General features: G+C 52.1%; 1 protein-coding gene across 2 annotated transcripts; it reads left to right on the top strand.

Moving 5' to 3' along the window:
* The first annotated feature begins 538 nt into the window (after positions 1–538).
* Positions 539–18522, top strand: Fhod1 (formin homology 2 domain containing 1). 2 transcript variants are annotated; one of them, XM_076572047.1, is made up of 23 exons: positions 539–1023; positions 7586–7666; positions 9074–9180; positions 9563–9627; positions 9979–10046; positions 10119–10224; positions 10306–10400; positions 10662–10773; positions 10861–10955; positions 11047–11190; positions 11282–11439; positions 11518–11682; positions 13040–13161; positions 14220–14866; positions 15585–15740; positions 15944–16126; positions 16212–16331; positions 16409–16570; positions 17107–17297; positions 17393–17585; positions 17665–17827; positions 17915–18115; positions 18195–18522. In XM_076572047.1, the coding sequence occupies exons 3-23, from the start codon at positions 9152–9154 to the stop codon at positions 18275–18277; spliced, it is 3258 nt and encodes a 1085-aa protein (XP_076428162.1). In that variant the 5' UTR covers positions 539–1023; positions 7586–7666; positions 9074–9151; the 3' UTR covers positions 18278–18522. The 2 variants fall into 2 exon arrangements, with proteins under 2 accessions (XP_076428162.1, XP_042133488.2); XM_042277554.2 differs by lacking the exon at positions 7586–7666 and having other exon boundaries at positions 717–1023.
* Positions 18523–18549: the final 27 nt, after the last annotated feature.

Below are 18549 nucleotides of genomic sequence, written 5' to 3'. Positions count from 1 at the left end.
GAGGCACCGCCCTCCCTCCCCTTCAAACTACAGGGAACTATTCGCCTAGTCCTTGCATCTGAGAGGATCTTATGGAATTCCCCTTAAACTAGGAACAACTTGGGGCATTTGACTCATCTCGCCCCAAACCCAAGGCTGTCTCCACTTTTCATTCATCACCCAAGCCGAAGGAACATGTGCTACCTGCCTCCTCACACTGACTCATTCCATTCTTTTTCGAGAAAGAGCACTCATCTTTTCCCCCCCACAGCTAAAGGGGACTGAATCCACCTCTTCCTTCAAATATGCAATCTATTTTCATTTCTTATTCCAAACTAAAAGAGATGCTTCTCACTGCTTTCTCCAATGAAAGAAATGCTTTCACTGCTCTTTCAAGCTGGTGATCAGTCCCATCTCGTCCCTTGATTGAGAGCGGCCCAGCTCAAAGAGATTCTACGATGAGATTTAAGCCCGAACTGCCCTAAAATCCCCGCAAAGACCTGCTTGCAGCCTCGCCCATACCCAACCTAAAGAAAGTCTCCCCGCCCTCCGCTCTGAGGCGGAGCGGGAGCTCGGGTTTTCCCGCCCTCCTACCAGTGGAACTAACGGGATCACCAGCTCGCTGAGTGGCTGACCCAAGCGCCGCCTCCGGCGGTGGTTAACCCCAAGCGCGCGCTCTGGGCCAAGCCTTGGCTCCACCCCCTTCCTCAGCCCCGCCTCCCTCTGGCTCCGCCCCCCAGGCAGCGAGCGTCCGGGGCCCGGCCCAAGCAGCCAAGTGAGTCGGGTTGAAGTTGCAGCGGAGCAGGGACACAGAGGCGCCCAGGGGTAGCCGGTGGCAGAGCCATGGCGGGCGAGGAAGAGCGCGGGGATGGGGACCCAGTATCAGTGGTAACCGTGAGAGTGCAGTACCTGGAAGACACCGACCCTTTCGCATGTGCCAACTTCCCGGAACCACGCCGGGCCCCCACCTGCAGCCTGGACGGGGCTCTGCCCCTGAGCGCGCAGATTCCTGCCCTGCATCGCCTCCTGGGGGCGCCTCTCAAGGTGAGGGGGCTGCCGAGAAATTTGCGCTCGGAGGTTGAGGTGGGCGGTGGGCAGTGCTTCTAGGATAGGGGCTGTAGCGGATGCTCGCCTCCGGAAAGTCTCCGGCCGGGGTCCCACGATCTACGCTACTCTGCCTACAGGGGGAGACTCTCAAATTGAGACATTGTAGAAGGAAAATGAGAGGTTGTGATTTGCTCCACCCAGGCGTCCCTTGAAAGTTAAGGCCCTCCTGAAGAGGTGCTTGGGGTCGCTTCGCTGCCTGTTGGGCAGAGTCACTGCAGTGGGCAGAGGGTCAGTAGCCGTTTGGGTTGTAGCGGATCGGGGAAGTGGAGTTGGGGAGGGACCGGTTTCCACCTGCTTCAGGTAAATTAGGGGCGGGGCCACAAAGAGGGGCGTGCTTAGGGAGGACCTGGAGCGGAGGCCCGGGTTTAGAACCTAGAGGCTGGGGTGGGTCCTTGCAATACAGTCTCTTGCGGGATGACAGGAGTACCTTGGAAGCAGCCGAGCCCTAGCGTTGCCGAGCACGCACGGGTGGAAAAGCCCTTTGAGTCACCGCCCCCATGGTCCCTTAGGCCTGCCGCTGGTAGCCTACGCCTGGAAGGGAGGGGGCGGGCCAGTCTAATTTAAACTGCTGGCCTACCCTAGTTTGCCGTCGATCTTAGGCCGACTTTGCACAGTTGGAGAGGCTCATTTCCAGATGGCCAGCGGGACCACCCCTCCCTTCCAGCTCGCCTTGTCCAACCCCCCGCAGGCATCCCTTTCCGGCTTGTTTTTTCCGGGCCAGGACTCCCGGAGGCGTACAGGCTACCACCCCCCCAGGGTTCCCGACCTGTGGGTTAGCTGGGAGCTGTGAGGAAGAAGGCAAGGAGTCGGTGGGGTGCCTCCACTGGGCGCGGAGTTGCGCAAACATGGCCCCTAGGCCCGGGGTCTCCCCTGGAATGTGCCCTGAGCGCCAGGCCCCCAGACTGCATTCCTTGCGTTGCAGCCAGCCCTGCCTCCAAGTGCAGGCAGGAGGGGTCGGGGAAACTTGGCCTGGGGAGTGGCGGGTGTCCAGGCATAGCCCTAGCTTTAAGACCACAGCTGGAAGGATGCCACATACTGCCCACCTCCAGAGTTTTGGTTCACCTCCTGCCTCCAAGGTACCACCTCCTCCTGTTCTGTTCAGAGTGGTCTGGAGAAAACATGTACAGCCTGAGGTCACATGGCATTCAGTCGGACGACAGAAAAAAGGGTGCTGAACTCGAACTGTTCACACAGACTAGGGAGAAAGAGATGTTGAACTGAGACTGCTTAGCTTCTAAACTAATAAAAGCCCTTGGCCAGAAATAAGTTGGGGGGCTAAGGCTGTAGCATTTGCTTAGTATGTACGAGGTCCTGGGTTTGATCCCCTGTACCACAAATACATACATACATAAGGCTAGAGAGAAGGCAATAGTTGTCTCATTCCCTCCAGGACATCCCTCTTCACAGTTGGGAGCAGGCCTGGGTTATTAAAAAATGAGGTTCAGAGCCTCCTCTTCATTTAGAAAACGTACTGCATGTTTTTAGCCTGTACAGCAAGGCCCCTGGGTTGTGTGTGTGTGTCTAGAAGTATGAGTGGATATGACTGTCTTCCCAACCAGGTGCTGTGTCTTGTTCTCTGCTCTTTAGCGGAGGACATTACTGAGCTCCATAAAAGATGTGTTTCCTTCCCCAGCTCTGTACTTCTTGGCCTGACCACCTTCAGGATCTCCTACCTGAAGCACAGAGAACTGCCCCTTCCCCCACGGGGAGGCTTTGGGAAAGGCATAAAGTTACCACACTGTTTAGAGCCAGAACTCCCCGGAGTTGACAGCTTTGCCAGGAATGGTCAGATGCACTGTGATGTGCTTGTCCCAAATATAAACTGTGACCACAGACTCAAAATAGAAGGCTGGAGGAAGAGGGACTGAGAACAGGGCAGGGGCAGGGACATCAGAGAACGGAGGGAGGAGGAGATCAGGGCTCCCTGCAGGAAATGTCAACAGCTGGTTCCTCTCCAGATCCTCCAAGTGGGTGCCCCAGAAGCACAGGCATGAGTTGCGTATACCTTGCTTAGCTTCTAGAAGGAAGAGATGGACTAGAAACCCAGGCATCCCTGTTGTAGGCTGTAGGGTAAAAATGGAGTGACAGGTTCTTGCTATCCACTGCTGAATGAAGCAGTGTAGTTAGTTGTCTGGCAGAAAGTAGATTACAATCAAAAGACCTCTGTCCTCCCGTTCTGGGTATGGCCTCTATCACCCTCACAGACCCTACAGCCTCCCTGGGGCTTTACCCCTCACCCTGTTGGGCTCCAGTTTCTCTGGGGACTCCCTTTTTAAGCCACTCAGAGCTTGCCAGTCTGAGAAACTTTGCTCATTTCCTCCACGTCTAGGAGGAAGCTCCTGGCCACAGCCTCTGACTCATCTTCTGTCCTGGTTGGGGGCAGGGGAGCCTGGCAATACTGTAGGCTAGGCCTAGTGTCTCTAGGAGAACTCCAGAGTCTTTCTCCCATTTAAGCTTGGGCTCTTTCAAGGACTTACCCTGCACAGTGTGTGTGTGTGTGTGTGTGTGTGTGTGTGTGTGTGTGTGTGTGTGTGTGTGTGTGTGTGTGTAGGGGAGGAATTGACCCTTTGGTGTCTTAAACCCTAATTCCAATCTACAAGTCCTATCTTTCCTTCTGAGAAGAGCCTTAGAAGCTTTTCCTGAGGGCCGAGGCCCTGTTGCTTCTGATACACCACTGACATTTCCTTGGGCTTTGGGCGGAGGGACCTGGAATGCTTCTTGGACCTGGAATGCCTCTTGGACCTTGCATTAAAGGCTGGGGAGTTCCCTCTGACTGACAGCAAAGATTGCCCTCAGGTGTTCAGTCATTACCATCAGTTTCCTCAGCTGTGAGTAAAAGAGAGCAAAGGTGGACAGCGGTGCCAGAATATGTCCCGACTCCACTCCAGCCTCAGTTTACCCCTCATAGCTCTTGTGGCAAGAGAGCTCAAGTGTGAACCTGACCTGCAGGGACAGATGTCAACTGAAAGGGTCCCCAAAGATTTTCTTTTTGGTTTTCTGCAGGATCAAACCCAGGATGCAGACTAGGCAGGCACTACACAACTGAGCTACATCCCACCCACCCTAATCCCCCATCTAGGAATTTTTTTTTTTTCAGGCAGGGTTTCACAGACTGTCCTCAAATTCTTATTTTTCCTCAGGTTCATGAATGCCAGTGTTATAGGCATATGCCACCATGTCCAACCCACTAAGGATTCAGAGGCCTGTGTGTGTGTGTGAGGGTGGGCTTATCTGTTGATAAACTGAGTTCTTTAGTCCTCTGCTATGGGAGTCTCCGGAAAACTAGAAAATTGCAGTAGGAAAACTAGGAAACTGCATGAGTTGCAGTTTCCCAGTCTGCCTGTTGTCTGCGTGTCTCATCCGCTGGTCCTTCTAAGCTCTAAAGAAGTTGGGCTATAGCCTGGTGAGAGACCCCATAGCCTAGATGATGGAAGTGGTAGACAGGCAAAAGTAGACAGTTTTCCTGGTGTCTGTGTGTGCTTGTTTATTTGTGTTCTTTCACTAGAACTGGGAAGACCAGTTTGGGATATTTGCAGTCGAAGAAGTTTAAGAGCACCATTGTAGGCCCCCACCCTCCATCCACTTCTCCGTCAAGGTTTTCTGGAACACTGCCAAGACCCATCCACCTAAGATATGGGTCAGTTAACCTTGGTTCTATTCAGGGCTGTGTTTGCCTGTGGCAGTTTCACACTATTTTTTGGTTTTGTTTTGGATTTTTGTTTGTTTGTTTTGTTTTTCTTTTTGAGACGGGGATCTCACTGGAGACCTAGGTGGCCTGGAACTCATGGAGATCCACCTGCTCCTCTCTCAGCCCCAGTGCTGAGATTAAAGGCCCTATTATTTTGTTCTTTTGAGATTGGATCTCCTATCACTGGCTGGCATAGAACTCAATATGGATGTCATCCATCAGGCTGGCTTGAATTTGTGAAGATCCTCCTGCCTCTGCCTCCTGGGTGCTACAATTACAGGAGTGTACCACCATGCCTGGCTGTATTTCTGAGCTTTGGTTTGTTAAAATGGAAAATCATATGGAAACAGGCAGCCTGAAGTGAGGCATGGCGGCTTGCACCTACAGTTCCAGTATCTGTATAGCTAAGTTAGGAAGGTTGCCATGAGTTTGAAGCTAGTCTGGACTATAGTAAGAGACCCTATCCAGAACAGAAGAGGAGAGGAAAGAGGAGAAAAAGAAAAGAAAACTAGGCGTTGTAAGCCTACAGTACCAAACCAACATTTGGGAGGTGGAGGCAGGAAGATCAGGAGTCAGCCTCAGCTATATTGCAAGTTCTAAGCCAACCTGGGCTACAGGATACCTTATCTTTTTGTCTTTTTTTTTTTTCCTTTGAAAGGAAATCTGTTTATCTAGCACTGAAGAGACGCATAACAAAGGCAGGTTTCTTTGCCTAAGGTACATCCTTGTCAGCTCATCCAGGAAGTCACAGTGTAGCTGGAGCCTCAGATAACAGAAAGCTTGCTATTCAGAGCAGAGGGTCCTGTAGTCAGTGGTCCAATTATTTCCTAAAACAAGAGGCCCTCAGCAAGAATTCCACCCTCCCCTTCACCTTCATTGTTCCCTGCCCTATCCTTTCTTACATGGTTACATGGTTATCAAAAACAGTAGGGGGCTAGTGATTTGGCTCAGGGTAAGGGTGCCTAGCCTGTGCTGATATGGCTAATTCAGTCTGATCCTCTGCCCTCCATGAGCATCTTGGCATGCACACAACCATACTCACACACACAGAAGTAAGTAAATAAGTGGATTTTTGTTTGTTTGTTTGTTTGTTTGTTTTTGAGACAGGGTTTCTCTATGTAGCTCCTGGCTGTCCTGGGTCTCACTCTGTAGACCAGGCTGGCCTCAAACTCACAGAGATCCGCCTGCCTCTGCCTCCCGAGTGCTGGGATTAAAGGCGTGTGCCACCACTGCCCAGCTCATAAGGTTTTTTTGTAATAGGGAGTAGATACCATGATCTGCTCAGCTTGATCTATTTATAAAACTATATGTTGAGTGGAGGATTTGGTCAAATACATTATATACATGTTTAACATTCTCAAAGATATTATATTAATCCCCCTCCCCCCCACACACAAAAAAAACCTATGTTAGTCCAGAGTAGTAGACTGTATCTGTAATGGTAGAGAATAGAAAGGCAGGAGAATCAGGAATTGTCTTCAGTGAGTTTGAGGCCAGCCTGGACTACATGAGATCTTGTCTCTAAATAAATAAATTAATTAAAGAATGTATAGCATAATAATAAATAATACATAACAAATAATAATAAACTAGGAAGTAAGCAATAAAGTAAGGGTATGGCCAGTTATTTAGTTCTTACCTAGTATGAAAAGGGCCAGTGGGTTTGATTCCCAGCCCTATGAAAAACAAATTCATTCATTTATTCATTAAAAACAAACAGAGGAAGCGGGTGTAGTAGTAGTGCACACCTTTAATCCCAACACAGAGGCAGAAGGATCTCTGTGAGTTCAAGGCCAGCCTGATCTACAAAGTGGGTTCCCAGATAGCCAGTGCTACATAGTGTGACCCTGTCTCAAAAAAACAAACCAAGGAACAAAAACAAAAACAGAGGCTTGAGGGATTGCCCAGTGGTTAGGGCCTGCACAACTCCTGCAAAGGACCTAGGAACTCATGGGTTTGGCGTGCCAGAAAAGCCTGAGCTGGGAGACTAACGAGATGACTTGGCTGGAGGCCAGTATGAGGGAAGCTTGGGAAGAATGAGGGAGGGACTACCAGGAAGATGAAGGCCAGAAGTGAGGAAGACAGAAACCAGGGTGGAGGATGTAGGCCCATACATTGTGCTGCCCTAAAGCAGTGTCATCAGAGATCAGGGTTTGGGCTTGCTCAAACCTGGCCCAGTCCCAGGGTGTGAGAAAAGAGTCCCAGAGGTTTGCCTCTCAGAATGGCGATCCCAGGAAGGGGCCACGGGGTGTGAAGGATAAGCGCCATCTTGCTGGCAGGAAGTCTGTCCTTTTTTGCTCTTGGCCTGATCCTGGCCCCCAACCTCCCACTTCCACTCAGGACAGACAACTGAGAGCAGAAGAAAACTCACCTGGAGGGACCAGGCTGAAGGATCTCTAGATCTTTCCCTGTAATTGGCAGGGTTGGATGGGTTAAGTAATTGGGAAAGACGTATCTACATCCATGACAAAAGCTTAAACCTGTTTGGCTGAGAAGGCTGGGGTGGTGGTCACTTATCCTTCAGGACTGTGCCCCTTGCCTCAAACTGCATCCTGGAGGGAGAGGACCATTCTCTGGTTACTTAGGGTAGAGCAGGGTACATGATGGTCCTAACATCTCTGGATGTGCTGCTCTGGCCTGTGCTCAGCCATTCCTGGCCATGTACCTGGGTATGCAAGTGGTTGTCAGGTCTTTAGAGCAGTTTGGTGCATCCTTTCTTAGAACTCACAGAACTTGTGAATCCACATATTTATTAGTGAGTTTTTCCTGAGTCAAGGCTGACTTGTTGATGTTTCCTGCTGTGTCCTGCAGACCTAAAACCAGTCTCTGGTTCATGGATGTTCCAATGAATGAGCGATTCTGTGTGTGATTTGGAGGCAGTTTCTGTGGGAGGTATGTTTAAGGTCCCCAGATCCTCCAGTCCAAGCAATCCTGGGGCCGTGTAGCTGGGCTTGAAGGGGTGGGTTTGGGGAGGCTGCCCTCTGTTGAACTCAGGCCCTGATGAGACACCCAAGCCCTGGGAACTTGCAGTCTCCTCTCAGACCTGTTCCCAGTAGACCCAGGAGATGACTCTGCTCCTTGAAAGGAGAGGCCAGGCCCGCCCAAGGCGCCCAAGAGAGGGCAGGCAGCCAGGAAGGAAGTTGGACAGAGAACAGGCTGGAGTGTTTGTCCTGTGTCCCATGTCCCAGGCAAGGGGTGAGGTGGGGGTAGAGGATCACCCAAGGGCCCCACAGGCTAAACTGTCAGGAAGGAGCCAGGTCAGGCCCTGAGGCAACAGCAAGGGGTGCTAACTGGAGGCAGAAACAGGGGCAGGAGCTGACTCTCTGTCCCCCCAGGGACCAAGAACAGCTGAAAGCCCTTGGGTGGGGTTCAGAATAGGGCAGAGCTGACCAAATCCCAGGAAAAATATTGGAGGTGACTTACCCAGTGAGATAGCCACCAGAAGACCCCTTCCTCCCCAGAGGTGGGGGATTTTGATTAGTTCTGCATGTCAGCACTGTACTGATGGGGGAAGTATGAGGGAGGGGCACAGGGTTGCCCCTAGAGTAGTGGGAGTTAGGCTTCTCTATAGACATTTTCTCTTTTTTATTTTGAATGGGTATGAGTGTTTGCCTTCATCTATGTCTGTGCACCACCATTGTGCCTGGTGCCTGTGGAAACCAGAAGAAGGTACTAGATCCCCTGGAATTGGAGTAACAGAGAGTTGTAGGCTGCCGTGGAGGTGCTGGAGCAGGTCCTCTGCTCAGCAGCAAGTGCTCTCAATCACTGGACCATCTCTCTAGCACATAGAATCACTTTTTAAAGGACCAAGCGGTGAGCAGGGCCGAAAGAGGGACGCATGAGAAATGAACTGGTGGAGCTGGTGCCTTCCCACTTGGGGTCTGACGGCATCGGACTCAAGTGTGGAAGTTCACCTAGAATGATTTTAGCTGTAGCTCACTTGGGGAAAGGGCCTGTTTTCCGCAGAAACTCCAGCTAGGTTTGCACCTCCCTGAATACTTAACACTTTCTCTCTGAGCTTGACTGCCTTTGTGGCTGAAGCTTATCACCCCACAAGGCTGTGAACTTCCTTGAAGGCAGCAACTTCCTGCTATCCTCCTTCACCTCCCTGCCTCATTTGTGTTTGTTAATGTAAAAGCAAAAGCAAAAGCCAACCAAACAATCCAAACTTCCAGGGCTGAAGTTCACTGGTTCAGCATGTGGGGAGTCCTGGGTTTGATTCCTAATAACACAAAAACAAAATAAACAACGGCACTCTGACTGCAGCGCCAGCCCTAAGCTATATTCCCTTGTTTCCAGCTGGAAGACTGTGCGTTGCAAGTGTCTCCATCTGGGTACTACCTGGACCCGGAATTATCCCTAGAAGAACAGCGGGAGATGCTGGAGGGCTTCTATGAAGAGATCAGGTCAGAGCTGAAAGGGTGAGGGAGGCTAGGGAGCCGCCCTTCCTGCTCCTTTTCAGGGTCTTGAATGGGTCTGGCTCAAGCCCCCAGCCTTGTCCCCACCAGGGTCCAGCTTAGGTCTCAGCAGCCGAGGCACTCAGTCTGTAGCCTGGGCTGTAGGTAAATGCAGGGAACGATGCTGGGGGATCACCACTATTACTTGGAAATAGGGGCACTCTCACGTACCGTTACTTGTGTTTATACATACTCTCCTGTCTGGCTAATACTTGGGCCCTAGAGTAGCAGTTGGGAGGCAAGGAGTGGGCCAGGGTTCACAAAACCTTGGCTTTGAGGGTAGGAGCCTGAGGATCACCTGGGAACCACTAACATGGCTGTTTGATTTTAGCAAAGGGCGGAAGCCCACATTGATCCTGCGGACCCAGCTCTCTGTGAGGGTCAATGCTATCTTGGGTAAGTGTATGGCATCTTTAGTGTCCAGCAATCCCCTGCTGTCTTGTTCCCTGCTTTTCCTACGTAGCCCTAGTTGGCCTAGCTTCTTTCAGGCCTGTGCTGGACTGTGGACTGAGTGGATTGGAGATCTGATGTGTCCTCCTCTCTCCCTTCCCTAACCTTTCCTTCTGGGGTCAAGACTTATGCCACAGCTGGACTGAAGTAAGGTGGCAGAGGAGGGTGTCCAGAGTCAGAAAGTAGGAGGGAGGTTTGAGAATAGTAGAATCTTCTTTGGTAGGAGGTTGTAGTTGTGTGCTAGTGGAAGAAGACACAGTCTGGGTTCCCTTGTTCATGATCACTCTCCCCTTGCAGAAAAGTTGTATGGCTCCAGTGGCCCTGAGCTCCGCCGATCTCTCTTCTCATTAAAGCAGATATTCCAGGTAAGATCCAGAGATAGGCTGAGGGTTGGTGTCCAGCCCAAGCCCCCTTAAACTTCCCCATGGTGCCTCCAGGAAGACAAGGACCTGGTGCCTGAATTCGTACACTCAGAGGGGCTGAGTTGCCTGATCCGTGTGGGTGCTGCTGCTGACCACAACTACCAGAGCTACATCCTTCGAGGTCAGCTCCACGCTTTCCCCTTGACTTTTGTTCCCATGCCCTCTGCCTCCCCCACTGACCTCTTCCCATTTCTGTCTCTAGCTCTTGGCCAGCTAATGCTTTTTGTGGATGGGATGCTGGGGGTGGTGGCCCATAGTGAGACCGTGCAGTGGCTGTATACACTGTGCGTTAGCCTGGTAAGTGGCTCTACACAAATATGTGTACCCTTCCCCTATTGTCCCTTTGGCGCTCCAGTTTCTGCTTCTACAGAGTGGGAAGGGTTGGCAGAAGCCCAAGACCCCTTGAAAACTAAATGGCACTTTTAAGCCCAGGCCCAGAACCAGGATCTGTCCACCTAGACCCTTCTCTTTGGGTCCAGCCCCAGGAGCCCTTCCCCCTCCTCCAGGAACTAACAGTCTGGTCCAAGCCCCACTCACGTGGATTGCCTTCTCCCCTAGTCCCGCTTGGTGGTAAAGACAGCCCTGAAGCTGCTGCTGGTGTTCGTGGAGTATTCTGAGAACAATGCGCCGCTGTTTATCCAGGCAGTCAACTCTGTAGCCAGCACCACCGGTCAGAGCCTGTCTTTCCCTTTCTCTGCTACTTAGCCCTCTTCTTACCACTCCCAACCCCATGATTACTTCCCTTTCTGGGTGGCAGGTACTCTTCCCTGGGCCAACTTGGTGTCTATCCTCGAGGAGAAGAATGGAGCTGACCCAGAGCTGTTGGTATACACTGTCACTCTCATTAACAAGGTATGGAACTGGGACCAGGTGCCAGTGTGGACCCTTGGCCCATGATCCCCGCACGTCAACCTCAGCCTTGGTTCCTGTCCCCACCTTCCAGACACTGGCAGCACTCCCAGACCAGGACTCCTTCTATGATGTGACAGATGCCCTGGAGCAGCAGGGCATGGAAGCACTGGTCCAACGCCTGCTGGGCACTGCTGGCACTGATGTTGACCTGCGAACACAGCTAATGCTCTATGAGGTGGGTCAGGAGGGAGAGGGATAGTTCCCATAGTACCTGTCCCGTTTATCGGGCCTCAGCTGCTTGCTCACATCTTGGCCACCTCCATTAGAGTGCCCTTCGGTTAGAGGATGGAGACATGGAAGAGGCTGCAGCTGCTGCAGCTGCAGGTGGCCGTCGAGAGCGACGGAAGCCATCCTCAGAGGAGGGCAAAAGGAGCCGAAGATCGCTAGAAGGTGGAGGCTGTCCCGTGCGTGCCCCAGAACCAGGGTAAGTGCATGCCTGGGTGTATGTGAAGGGGTGAATCTGCCCGGCATGACCCTGTCTGTTAACAGGCCCTGCCTCTAGCTCTACAGGCCCTGCTTCACCAGTAGGCTCCACCTCCATTGCTGGCCCCACCTTGCCTACAAGCCCCACCGGCCCAGCCACTGGCCTCCGTACCTCAGTGAACCTCTTCCCTACCATTTCTGTGGGACCGCCAGTGGACAGTTCCTGTGAGAGAAGCATCTACAAGTAAGTAGGGAGATAGAGCCCCACCCCCAAGTCCTGTCTTCAGCTGTCCCTCCACTTTGCGCCCCTCCATGGGCTCTCAGCCTCCTCTGCCCAAACGCATGCTTTCTCTTTCTTTTCAGACTTCACCAAACTGCTCCCGTTTGGTAAGTGACTGCTGGAGGGTGAGGATCGGCTCTGACTGGACCTCCTCCTTCTGTGGCTTCTCTGTTTATTTCCTGTGTTCCACCTCGCCTGCCTTGGCCTCTCGTCACGTCTCCCTCTTCACTCTCTGTCCCCCGTTTCTGTCACCCCTTTTCTGCTGTCTCTGTTACTCCTGCACCCTGGGCAGCTTTCTGTTTCTACCACTTCCAATTCCCCCGTGTCCTGCCACCCCAGCCCTCCTCCTGCCACTGTGGATGGGAAGCAACTAGGACACTACTCTCCAGCTCTGTATGGGTACAAGTGGGCCTTGGAATGGAGCTGGCACCATAGTTACCATGTCTTCCTCTCATCCCCCTCCCTAGCGCCCCTGAGAGCCCACCTGTCCCCCAGTCCCTTACTGGGCAGGCCAGGCTAGAGTAAGTACAGAGGCCAGTCTGCCAGGCCTGCCACGTGCTCAGGGCTTCAGCATTGCTTGCCCAGCAGGAGTTCATATAACCCTACTAGGATTCTCCGAAACCCTTCTCCCAGACTTATGCCTCCTTCATAACCCAGAGACATAAGCACTGGGGGCAGTTCCCTGGGACCAGAGTGGTTCCTATGCTTCAGTAGTGCTACCTGAGTAGCCGAAACCAGAGATGTGTGTGAGTTTGGAGAGGTCTTTAAAGTGAGGTGTGGGTAGTGTAAGGCTGAAGGAAGGGCAAGGACTGAACTAACAGGTTGGAGGGACTAGAAAGGAGACACTGGAGGCAGGTTTGGTGGCACACACCATGTAATCCCAGCACTTAGTAGTAGACACAGGGAAGATCAGAAGTTCAAGGTCATCTTCAGTACGTAGTGAGTTTTAGGCTAGTCTGGACTACATGAGACTCAGGCCCTTTTCTCAACCATAACTCTCAAAAGCAGACAGACATGCAAGAGGAAGTCTTGTGCCAATTGGGACAACTACCCCCTTGCCTCACTCAAAGGGCCTTATCTAGAATCAGCAAGGCTGCAAGTTAGTTGTTAAGTAGAACTTCTGTACTTTGACCAAGAATGCTAAATTGGTTGATTCCCCAGATGTGGAGGGGTGGGCAGAGGTATGCCTAGTGCATGGATTGTTCCCTGTGCCTGTGTGTGCTTGCAACTGAGGGCAATGCCCAGTAGCTCAGCAAGGCATGTGTACCACCCTGGGCTGGACTTGGGTCAGACACCATCATTGAAAAATGCCTCTCCTCAGAGCCCGGTTCCTGGAGAATGTGGCAGCAGCAGAAACAGAGAAGCAGGCTGCTCTGGCCCAGGGCCGGGCAGAGACGCTGGCTGGGGCCACAGTGGATGATACTGATGGATCATCGTCATCAGGTGGGTAGATGCTCAGGCAGAATCCAATCATACTATTCTCTTTAAGATAAAAAACCAACCAACCAACCCTAGGGGCCAGAGAAACGGCTCAATCAGCAGTTGAGAGCGCTTGTTGCTCTTGCAGAAGACCTGTATTTCATTGATTGCCAGCATTCATTCACATGGTAGTTCACAACCTTCTATATAGAACTCTAGTTTTGGGGGATCTATGCTGTCTTCTTAATATTTTTTAAAAGATTGCTTAGTTTATGTGCATTGGTGTTCTGCCTGTATGTATGCCTGTGTGAGGGTGTTGGATCCTCTGGAACTGAAGTTACAGACAGTTGTGAGCTGCCATGTTGGTGCTGGGAATTGAACTCGTGTCCTCTGGAAAAACAGTCATTGCTCTTAACCACTGAGCCATCTCTCCAGCCTCTTAATAATTTTTTAAATTAAACTATATCATTTCCTCCTTCTCTTTCCTCCCTTCAACCTCTCCTCTGTACCCCTCACCTTGCTTCTTCAAATTCATAGCCTGTTTTTTAAATTGTTGTTATTACTACCTCCACAGGTACCAGGCATGCCCTTGTTGCGCATACATATATATAGGCAAAACACTCATACACATACATTTTTTTGTTCTTGTTTTTGTTTTTGAAGACAGGGTTTCTCTGTGTAGCCCTGGTTGTCCTCAAACTCACAGAGATCCTCTTACCTCTGCCTCCTGAGTGCTGGGATTAAAGGCATGCACCACTACTACAAAAATGTTTTTTAAAAGATAGGTATCCCACCAAAATCCCTTTTATTTGTGTGTGTGTGTGTGTGTGCATAAGTGCGCAAGTGAGAGTTTATACCATATGTGTGTGAGTATCCGTGGAGGTCAGAAGAGGATGTCAGAGCCCTGAAACTGGAGTTGAGTGCTTGGTTGTAAGCCACGCAGCTTTAAGTGCTGGGGACTGAACTCAGGGTTCAGTTCAGAACTGAGCCATCCATCTCCAGCATTCCCCACACCTCCACCACCATGTTGCTTTCTTGCCCCACAGAGGGTGTATAAATGACAGTTACTTACTTTTTGCTAGGCGCCAGGGAACTGTGGGACTCCCCAGAGCCAGCCTCTGCACCTAGAACACCTCAGAGCCCTGTTTCCCGAATCCTGCTCCGGACCCAGCGGAGTCTTGAGCCAGAGCCCAAGGAGCCAATGTCACCACCAAGTCCCAAGGCTGAGCCTATCCAGGAGCTTCCTACCCGTGTCCCCAAGCTCTGCATTGGGGACTTGGACTTCTCAGATCTGGGGGAGGATGAAGACCAGGACACATTAAATGCGGCATCTGCGGAGTCTGAAAAACCGTTCCCACTCCTACCACAGCCACCATCCTCATTCTCTGGGGGTCCCCCACCTCCACCCCCACCTCCCCCACCCATCCTAGGCTCCTGCCCACCACCTCCCCCCCCACCTCCCCCACCCATCTTAGGCTCCTGCCCGCCACCTCCCCCCCTGGCTGCCCCTTTTCCCCACTCAGTACTTGATGGCCCAAGCCTCCCCACCAAAAGGAAGACAGTCAAACTTTTCTGGCGGGAACTAAAGCTGGCTGGAAGCCCGGGGTACTCTAGAAGCCGCTTTGGACCCTGCCCTACCCTGTGGGCCTCTCTCGAACCTGTCTCAGTAGACACAGCCCGGCTGGAACACCTGTTTGAGTCCCGGGCCAAGGATGTACTTCCCACAAAGGTAAATCACCTTGAAGGGCAGAATTGGGATTTCAGGGGGGCTAAGTTTTTGAAGCTAGTTCCTCATTTCCCACATGGGGAAACAAAAAGAAAGAAGATTTGTGTGAGGCTCTCTAGGAATCAGCAGAGCCCTCATTAGGGCGGTGGTGGCGCACACCTTTAGTCCCAGCACTCGGGAGGCAGAGGCAGGAGGATCACTATGAGTTCGAGGCCAGCCTGGTCTACAGAGTAAGTTCCAGGACAGCCAAGACTGCTTCACAGCGAAACCATGTCTATATGTGTGTGTGTGTGTGTGTGTGTGTATGAATGACTGACTGCATGGAGTGGGTACCTGGGTCATGGAGTGGGATAGGTGGTAGGAACAGTAATAACCATCTGTGTGTGTGTGTGTGTGTGTGTGTGTGTGTGTGTGTGTTTACAGTTTATTCCTTTATTCCCAAGCCTTAAATCTCTTCTCTCCAGTTGTAGATTCATTGGGCTATTCAGAGGACTTTAGAATGCCCTCTTCTTTTTCTTTTTACCCCCCAAGACGGGTTTCTCTGTGTAACAGCCCTGGCTGTCCTGGAGGGTGCTTCTTTGTAGACCAGGCTAGCCTTGAACTCACAGATTTGCCTGCCTCTGCTTTCCAAGGGCTGGGATTAAAGGCTTAGAGTGTCCTCTGAAGGAACTGCCTCAGCTGGTTTTCCCCATCTTATGCTGCCATTCTCCCAACCTTGCAGAAAGCTGGTGAGGGCCGCCGCACCATGACCACAGTGCTGGACCCCAAGCGCAGCAACGCCATCAACATTGGTCTAACCACTTTGCCACCTGTGCATGTCATCAAGGCTGCCCTGCTCAACTTCGATGAATTTGCTGTCAGCAAGGATGGCATTGAGGTAAGACTACCCTATGGGTAAGAGGAGGGAAATAAATGCCGGCTCTTTCCTTTGGTCAGCAGGAATTTCTAGTCTCTCTGGTGGTGGGCACAGGTGTGCCATTTCTGTAGAGCATTCCCCTAAACCTGGGGCTCCCCTAGAAGGCCTAGGGAGGGAGGGAGACAATGCCTTAGGCCTCTGTGTGGTGGTGGCTGCACCTTCAGAAGCTGCTGAATATGATGCCCACCGAGGAAGAGCGGCAGAAGATTGAGGAGGCCCAGCTGGCCAATCCTGACGTACCCCTGGGCCCAGCTGAGAACTTCCTGATGACTCTTGCTTCCATTGGAGGCCTGGCCGCACGTCTACAACTCTGGGCTTTCAAGCTGGACTATGACGGCATGGAGCGGGTACCGGGGTCATGGAGTGGGACAGGTGGAAGGAACGGGTGAGTAATGGCCATGTGGCCTCAAGGCTCCTTGTCCCTCACACCAGGAAATTGCAGAGCCACTGTTTGATCTGAAAGTGGGCATGGAACAGCTGGTGCACAATGCCACTTTCCGTTGCATTCTGGCTACTCTTTTGGCTGTCGGCAACTTCCTCAATGGCTCCCAGGTAAGTGAAAGCACTTGGGGACTGGAGGTCCGGGCTCTGGAACCAGCTAGGACCAGACTGAGACAGGGCCCTTTCAGAGCAGTGGCTTTGAGCTGAGCTACCTGGAGAAGGTGTCGGAAGTGAAGGACACTGTGCGACGGCAGTCCCTGCTGTATCATCTCTGTTCCCTGGTGCTCCAGAGCCGGCCTGAGTCCTCTGACCTCTACTCAGAAATTCCTGCCCTCACCCGCTGTGCCAAGGTTAGTGCCAGGCAGAGATCCCACTAAGAACGGCTGAAGTACAGTGGGGCACTGCTTCTTGGGGTGAATCCTTCTATCTGGGCTGCTGTGTCAAGGCTTGCTGAGGCTGCAGGCATGTGAGCTATATCCTCTGCCAGTGGCGTGACCACACCCGTTCAATTCTTTGTGTCTATTTAGTTGCCACTTGTCCAAGAAGCCTTTTCTGTTCTTGCTTGGAGCAATTGGACTGGTCTGTCTCTTGTATTAAGCTGTTTTTTTTTTTTTTTTTTTTTTTTATTAATGAAAGCAAACATTCTATCACTGAGCTATATCCCCTGTCCACTTCTTACTTTCTGAAACAGGATCTAAGTTGCCCAGGTGGCCCCTGAACAAACACTGTAGCCCAAACTGTCTAGCCTGGACCCAGGGGCACAGCTGAGAACTGGCCTCTTCAAACGCTCACAGGCAGGCATGGCAGTGCTAACCTGAATGTAGCTTCAGGCCTCGGGCAGTGACTTACATAGAGGACCGCTGCTGTGTACTCTCTTGCTTTTTAGGTGGACTTTGAGCAGCTGACCGAGAACCTGGGCCAGCTGGAGTGCCGGAGCCGTGCAGCCGAGGACAGCCTTCGGAGCTTAGCAAAGCATGAGCTAGCCCCAGCTCTGCGTGCGCGCCTCACCCACTTCCTGGCCCAGTGTACCCGCCGGGTAGCCATGCTAAGGGTAGTGCACCGTCGAGTCTGCAACAGGTAAGGCAGGGCCATGAGCAGAGAGGACTGCCACTACCATCCTTTTACCACCGGGTAGGCCTCACTGTCCAAATGGCCCACTCCAACCTGCCTAGGTTCCACGCCTTCCTGCTCTACCTGGGCTACACTGCACAGGCAGCCCGGGAAGTCCGCATCATGCAGTTCTGTCACACACTGAAAGAGTTTGCACTGGAGTACCGGACTTGTCGTGAACGAGTACTGCAGCAGCAGCAGAAGCGAGCTACCTACCGGGAGCGCAACAAGACCCGGGGTCGCATGATCACTGAGGTAAATGCCCTGCGGGGTCGTGCCTGCCACCCCATGGCTCCTTATCCTTGCTCCTAACCACTCTTCTTGCCCTGTTTAGACAGAGAAGTTCTCAGGTGTGGCTGGGGAGGCCCCCAGTAACCTGTCCGTCCCAGTGGCTGTGGGCAGTGGCCCAGGCCGGGGTGATGCCGACAGTCACGCCAGTATGAAGACTCTGCTTACCAGCAGACCAGAAGACACCACACACAGCCGCCGTAGCAGAGGTAGGACTTGTAGCTGCTGCTAGGGGAATGTGTTCTCATCTACCTTAGCCTGATTTCCCTCTCTCTTCCCTCTCTCATCTCCCTTAGGCATGGTCCAGAGTAGTTCTCCTGTCACAAACACAGCGGTGGGGACCTCCACTGCATCCCCTGAGGAGACTTCAGGTTCCAGTTTACCCAGTGATCCATCAGATGAGATAATGGATCTGCTTGTGCAGTCAGTTACCAAGAGCAGCCCTAGAGCCTTAGCTGCTCGGGAAAGGAAGCGCTCTCGTGGCAACCGCAAGTCCTGTGAGTATTCCCTTATAAGCCCAGATTTCCTCCCTTACTCCCCTGACCCCCAACCTGTAACCCTGCTCTGTCACTGCAGTAAGACGGACATTGAAGAGTGGGCTTGGAGATGACCTGGTGCAGGCACTGGGACTAAGCAAAGCTCCTGGCCTGGAGGTGTGAGGGTGCTGCCACCAGGAAATCTATCTGGATACAGCTACAGTACAAGAGACTGAGCATAAAGAGGGCCCGGAGCAGAAATCTGGTTCACAAGCCTGAACCCAGGAACCAGTATTGTGAGCAGTATTAGATGTATGTGTGTGTGTGTGTGTGTGTGTGTGTGTGTGTGTGTGTGTGTGTGTACATGCACATGTATTTTGCATATGTGAGTTCCCTCTTTGGAACAAAATAAAAGTTTACCTAGCTAATCCAAGAGCCTTTTTTCCTCTTTTAAG

This window comes from Peromyscus maniculatus, chromosome 5, assembly GCF_049852395.1.
Source record: "Peromyscus maniculatus bairdii isolate BWxNUB_F1_BW_parent chromosome 5, HU_Pman_BW_mat_3.1, whole genome shotgun sequence".
NCBI classification, from domain to species: Eukaryota; Metazoa; Chordata; class Mammalia; order Rodentia; family Cricetidae; genus Peromyscus; species Peromyscus maniculatus.
Note: the sequence above shows the minus strand (reverse complement) of the source record. Positions and strands in the feature narration are given on the sequence as shown.

What these genes read in the sequence shown, in the direction of transcription:
- Fhod1 (XM_042277554.2), top strand. Translation starts at nt 823, where the DNA reads ATGGCGGGCGAGGAAGAGCGCGGGGATGGGGACCCAGTATCAGTGGTA. An exon ending in GGGGTCGCATGATCACTGAG is followed by an intron (nt 17,586 to 17,664) that starts GTAAATGCCCTG and finishes TGCCCTGTTTAG; the next exon opens with ACAGAGAAGTTCTCAGGTGT. An exon ending in TCGTGGCAACCGCAAGTCCT is followed by an intron (nt 18,116 to 18,194) that starts GTGAGTATTCCC and finishes CTGTCACTGCAG; the next exon opens with TAAGACGGACATTGAAGAGT.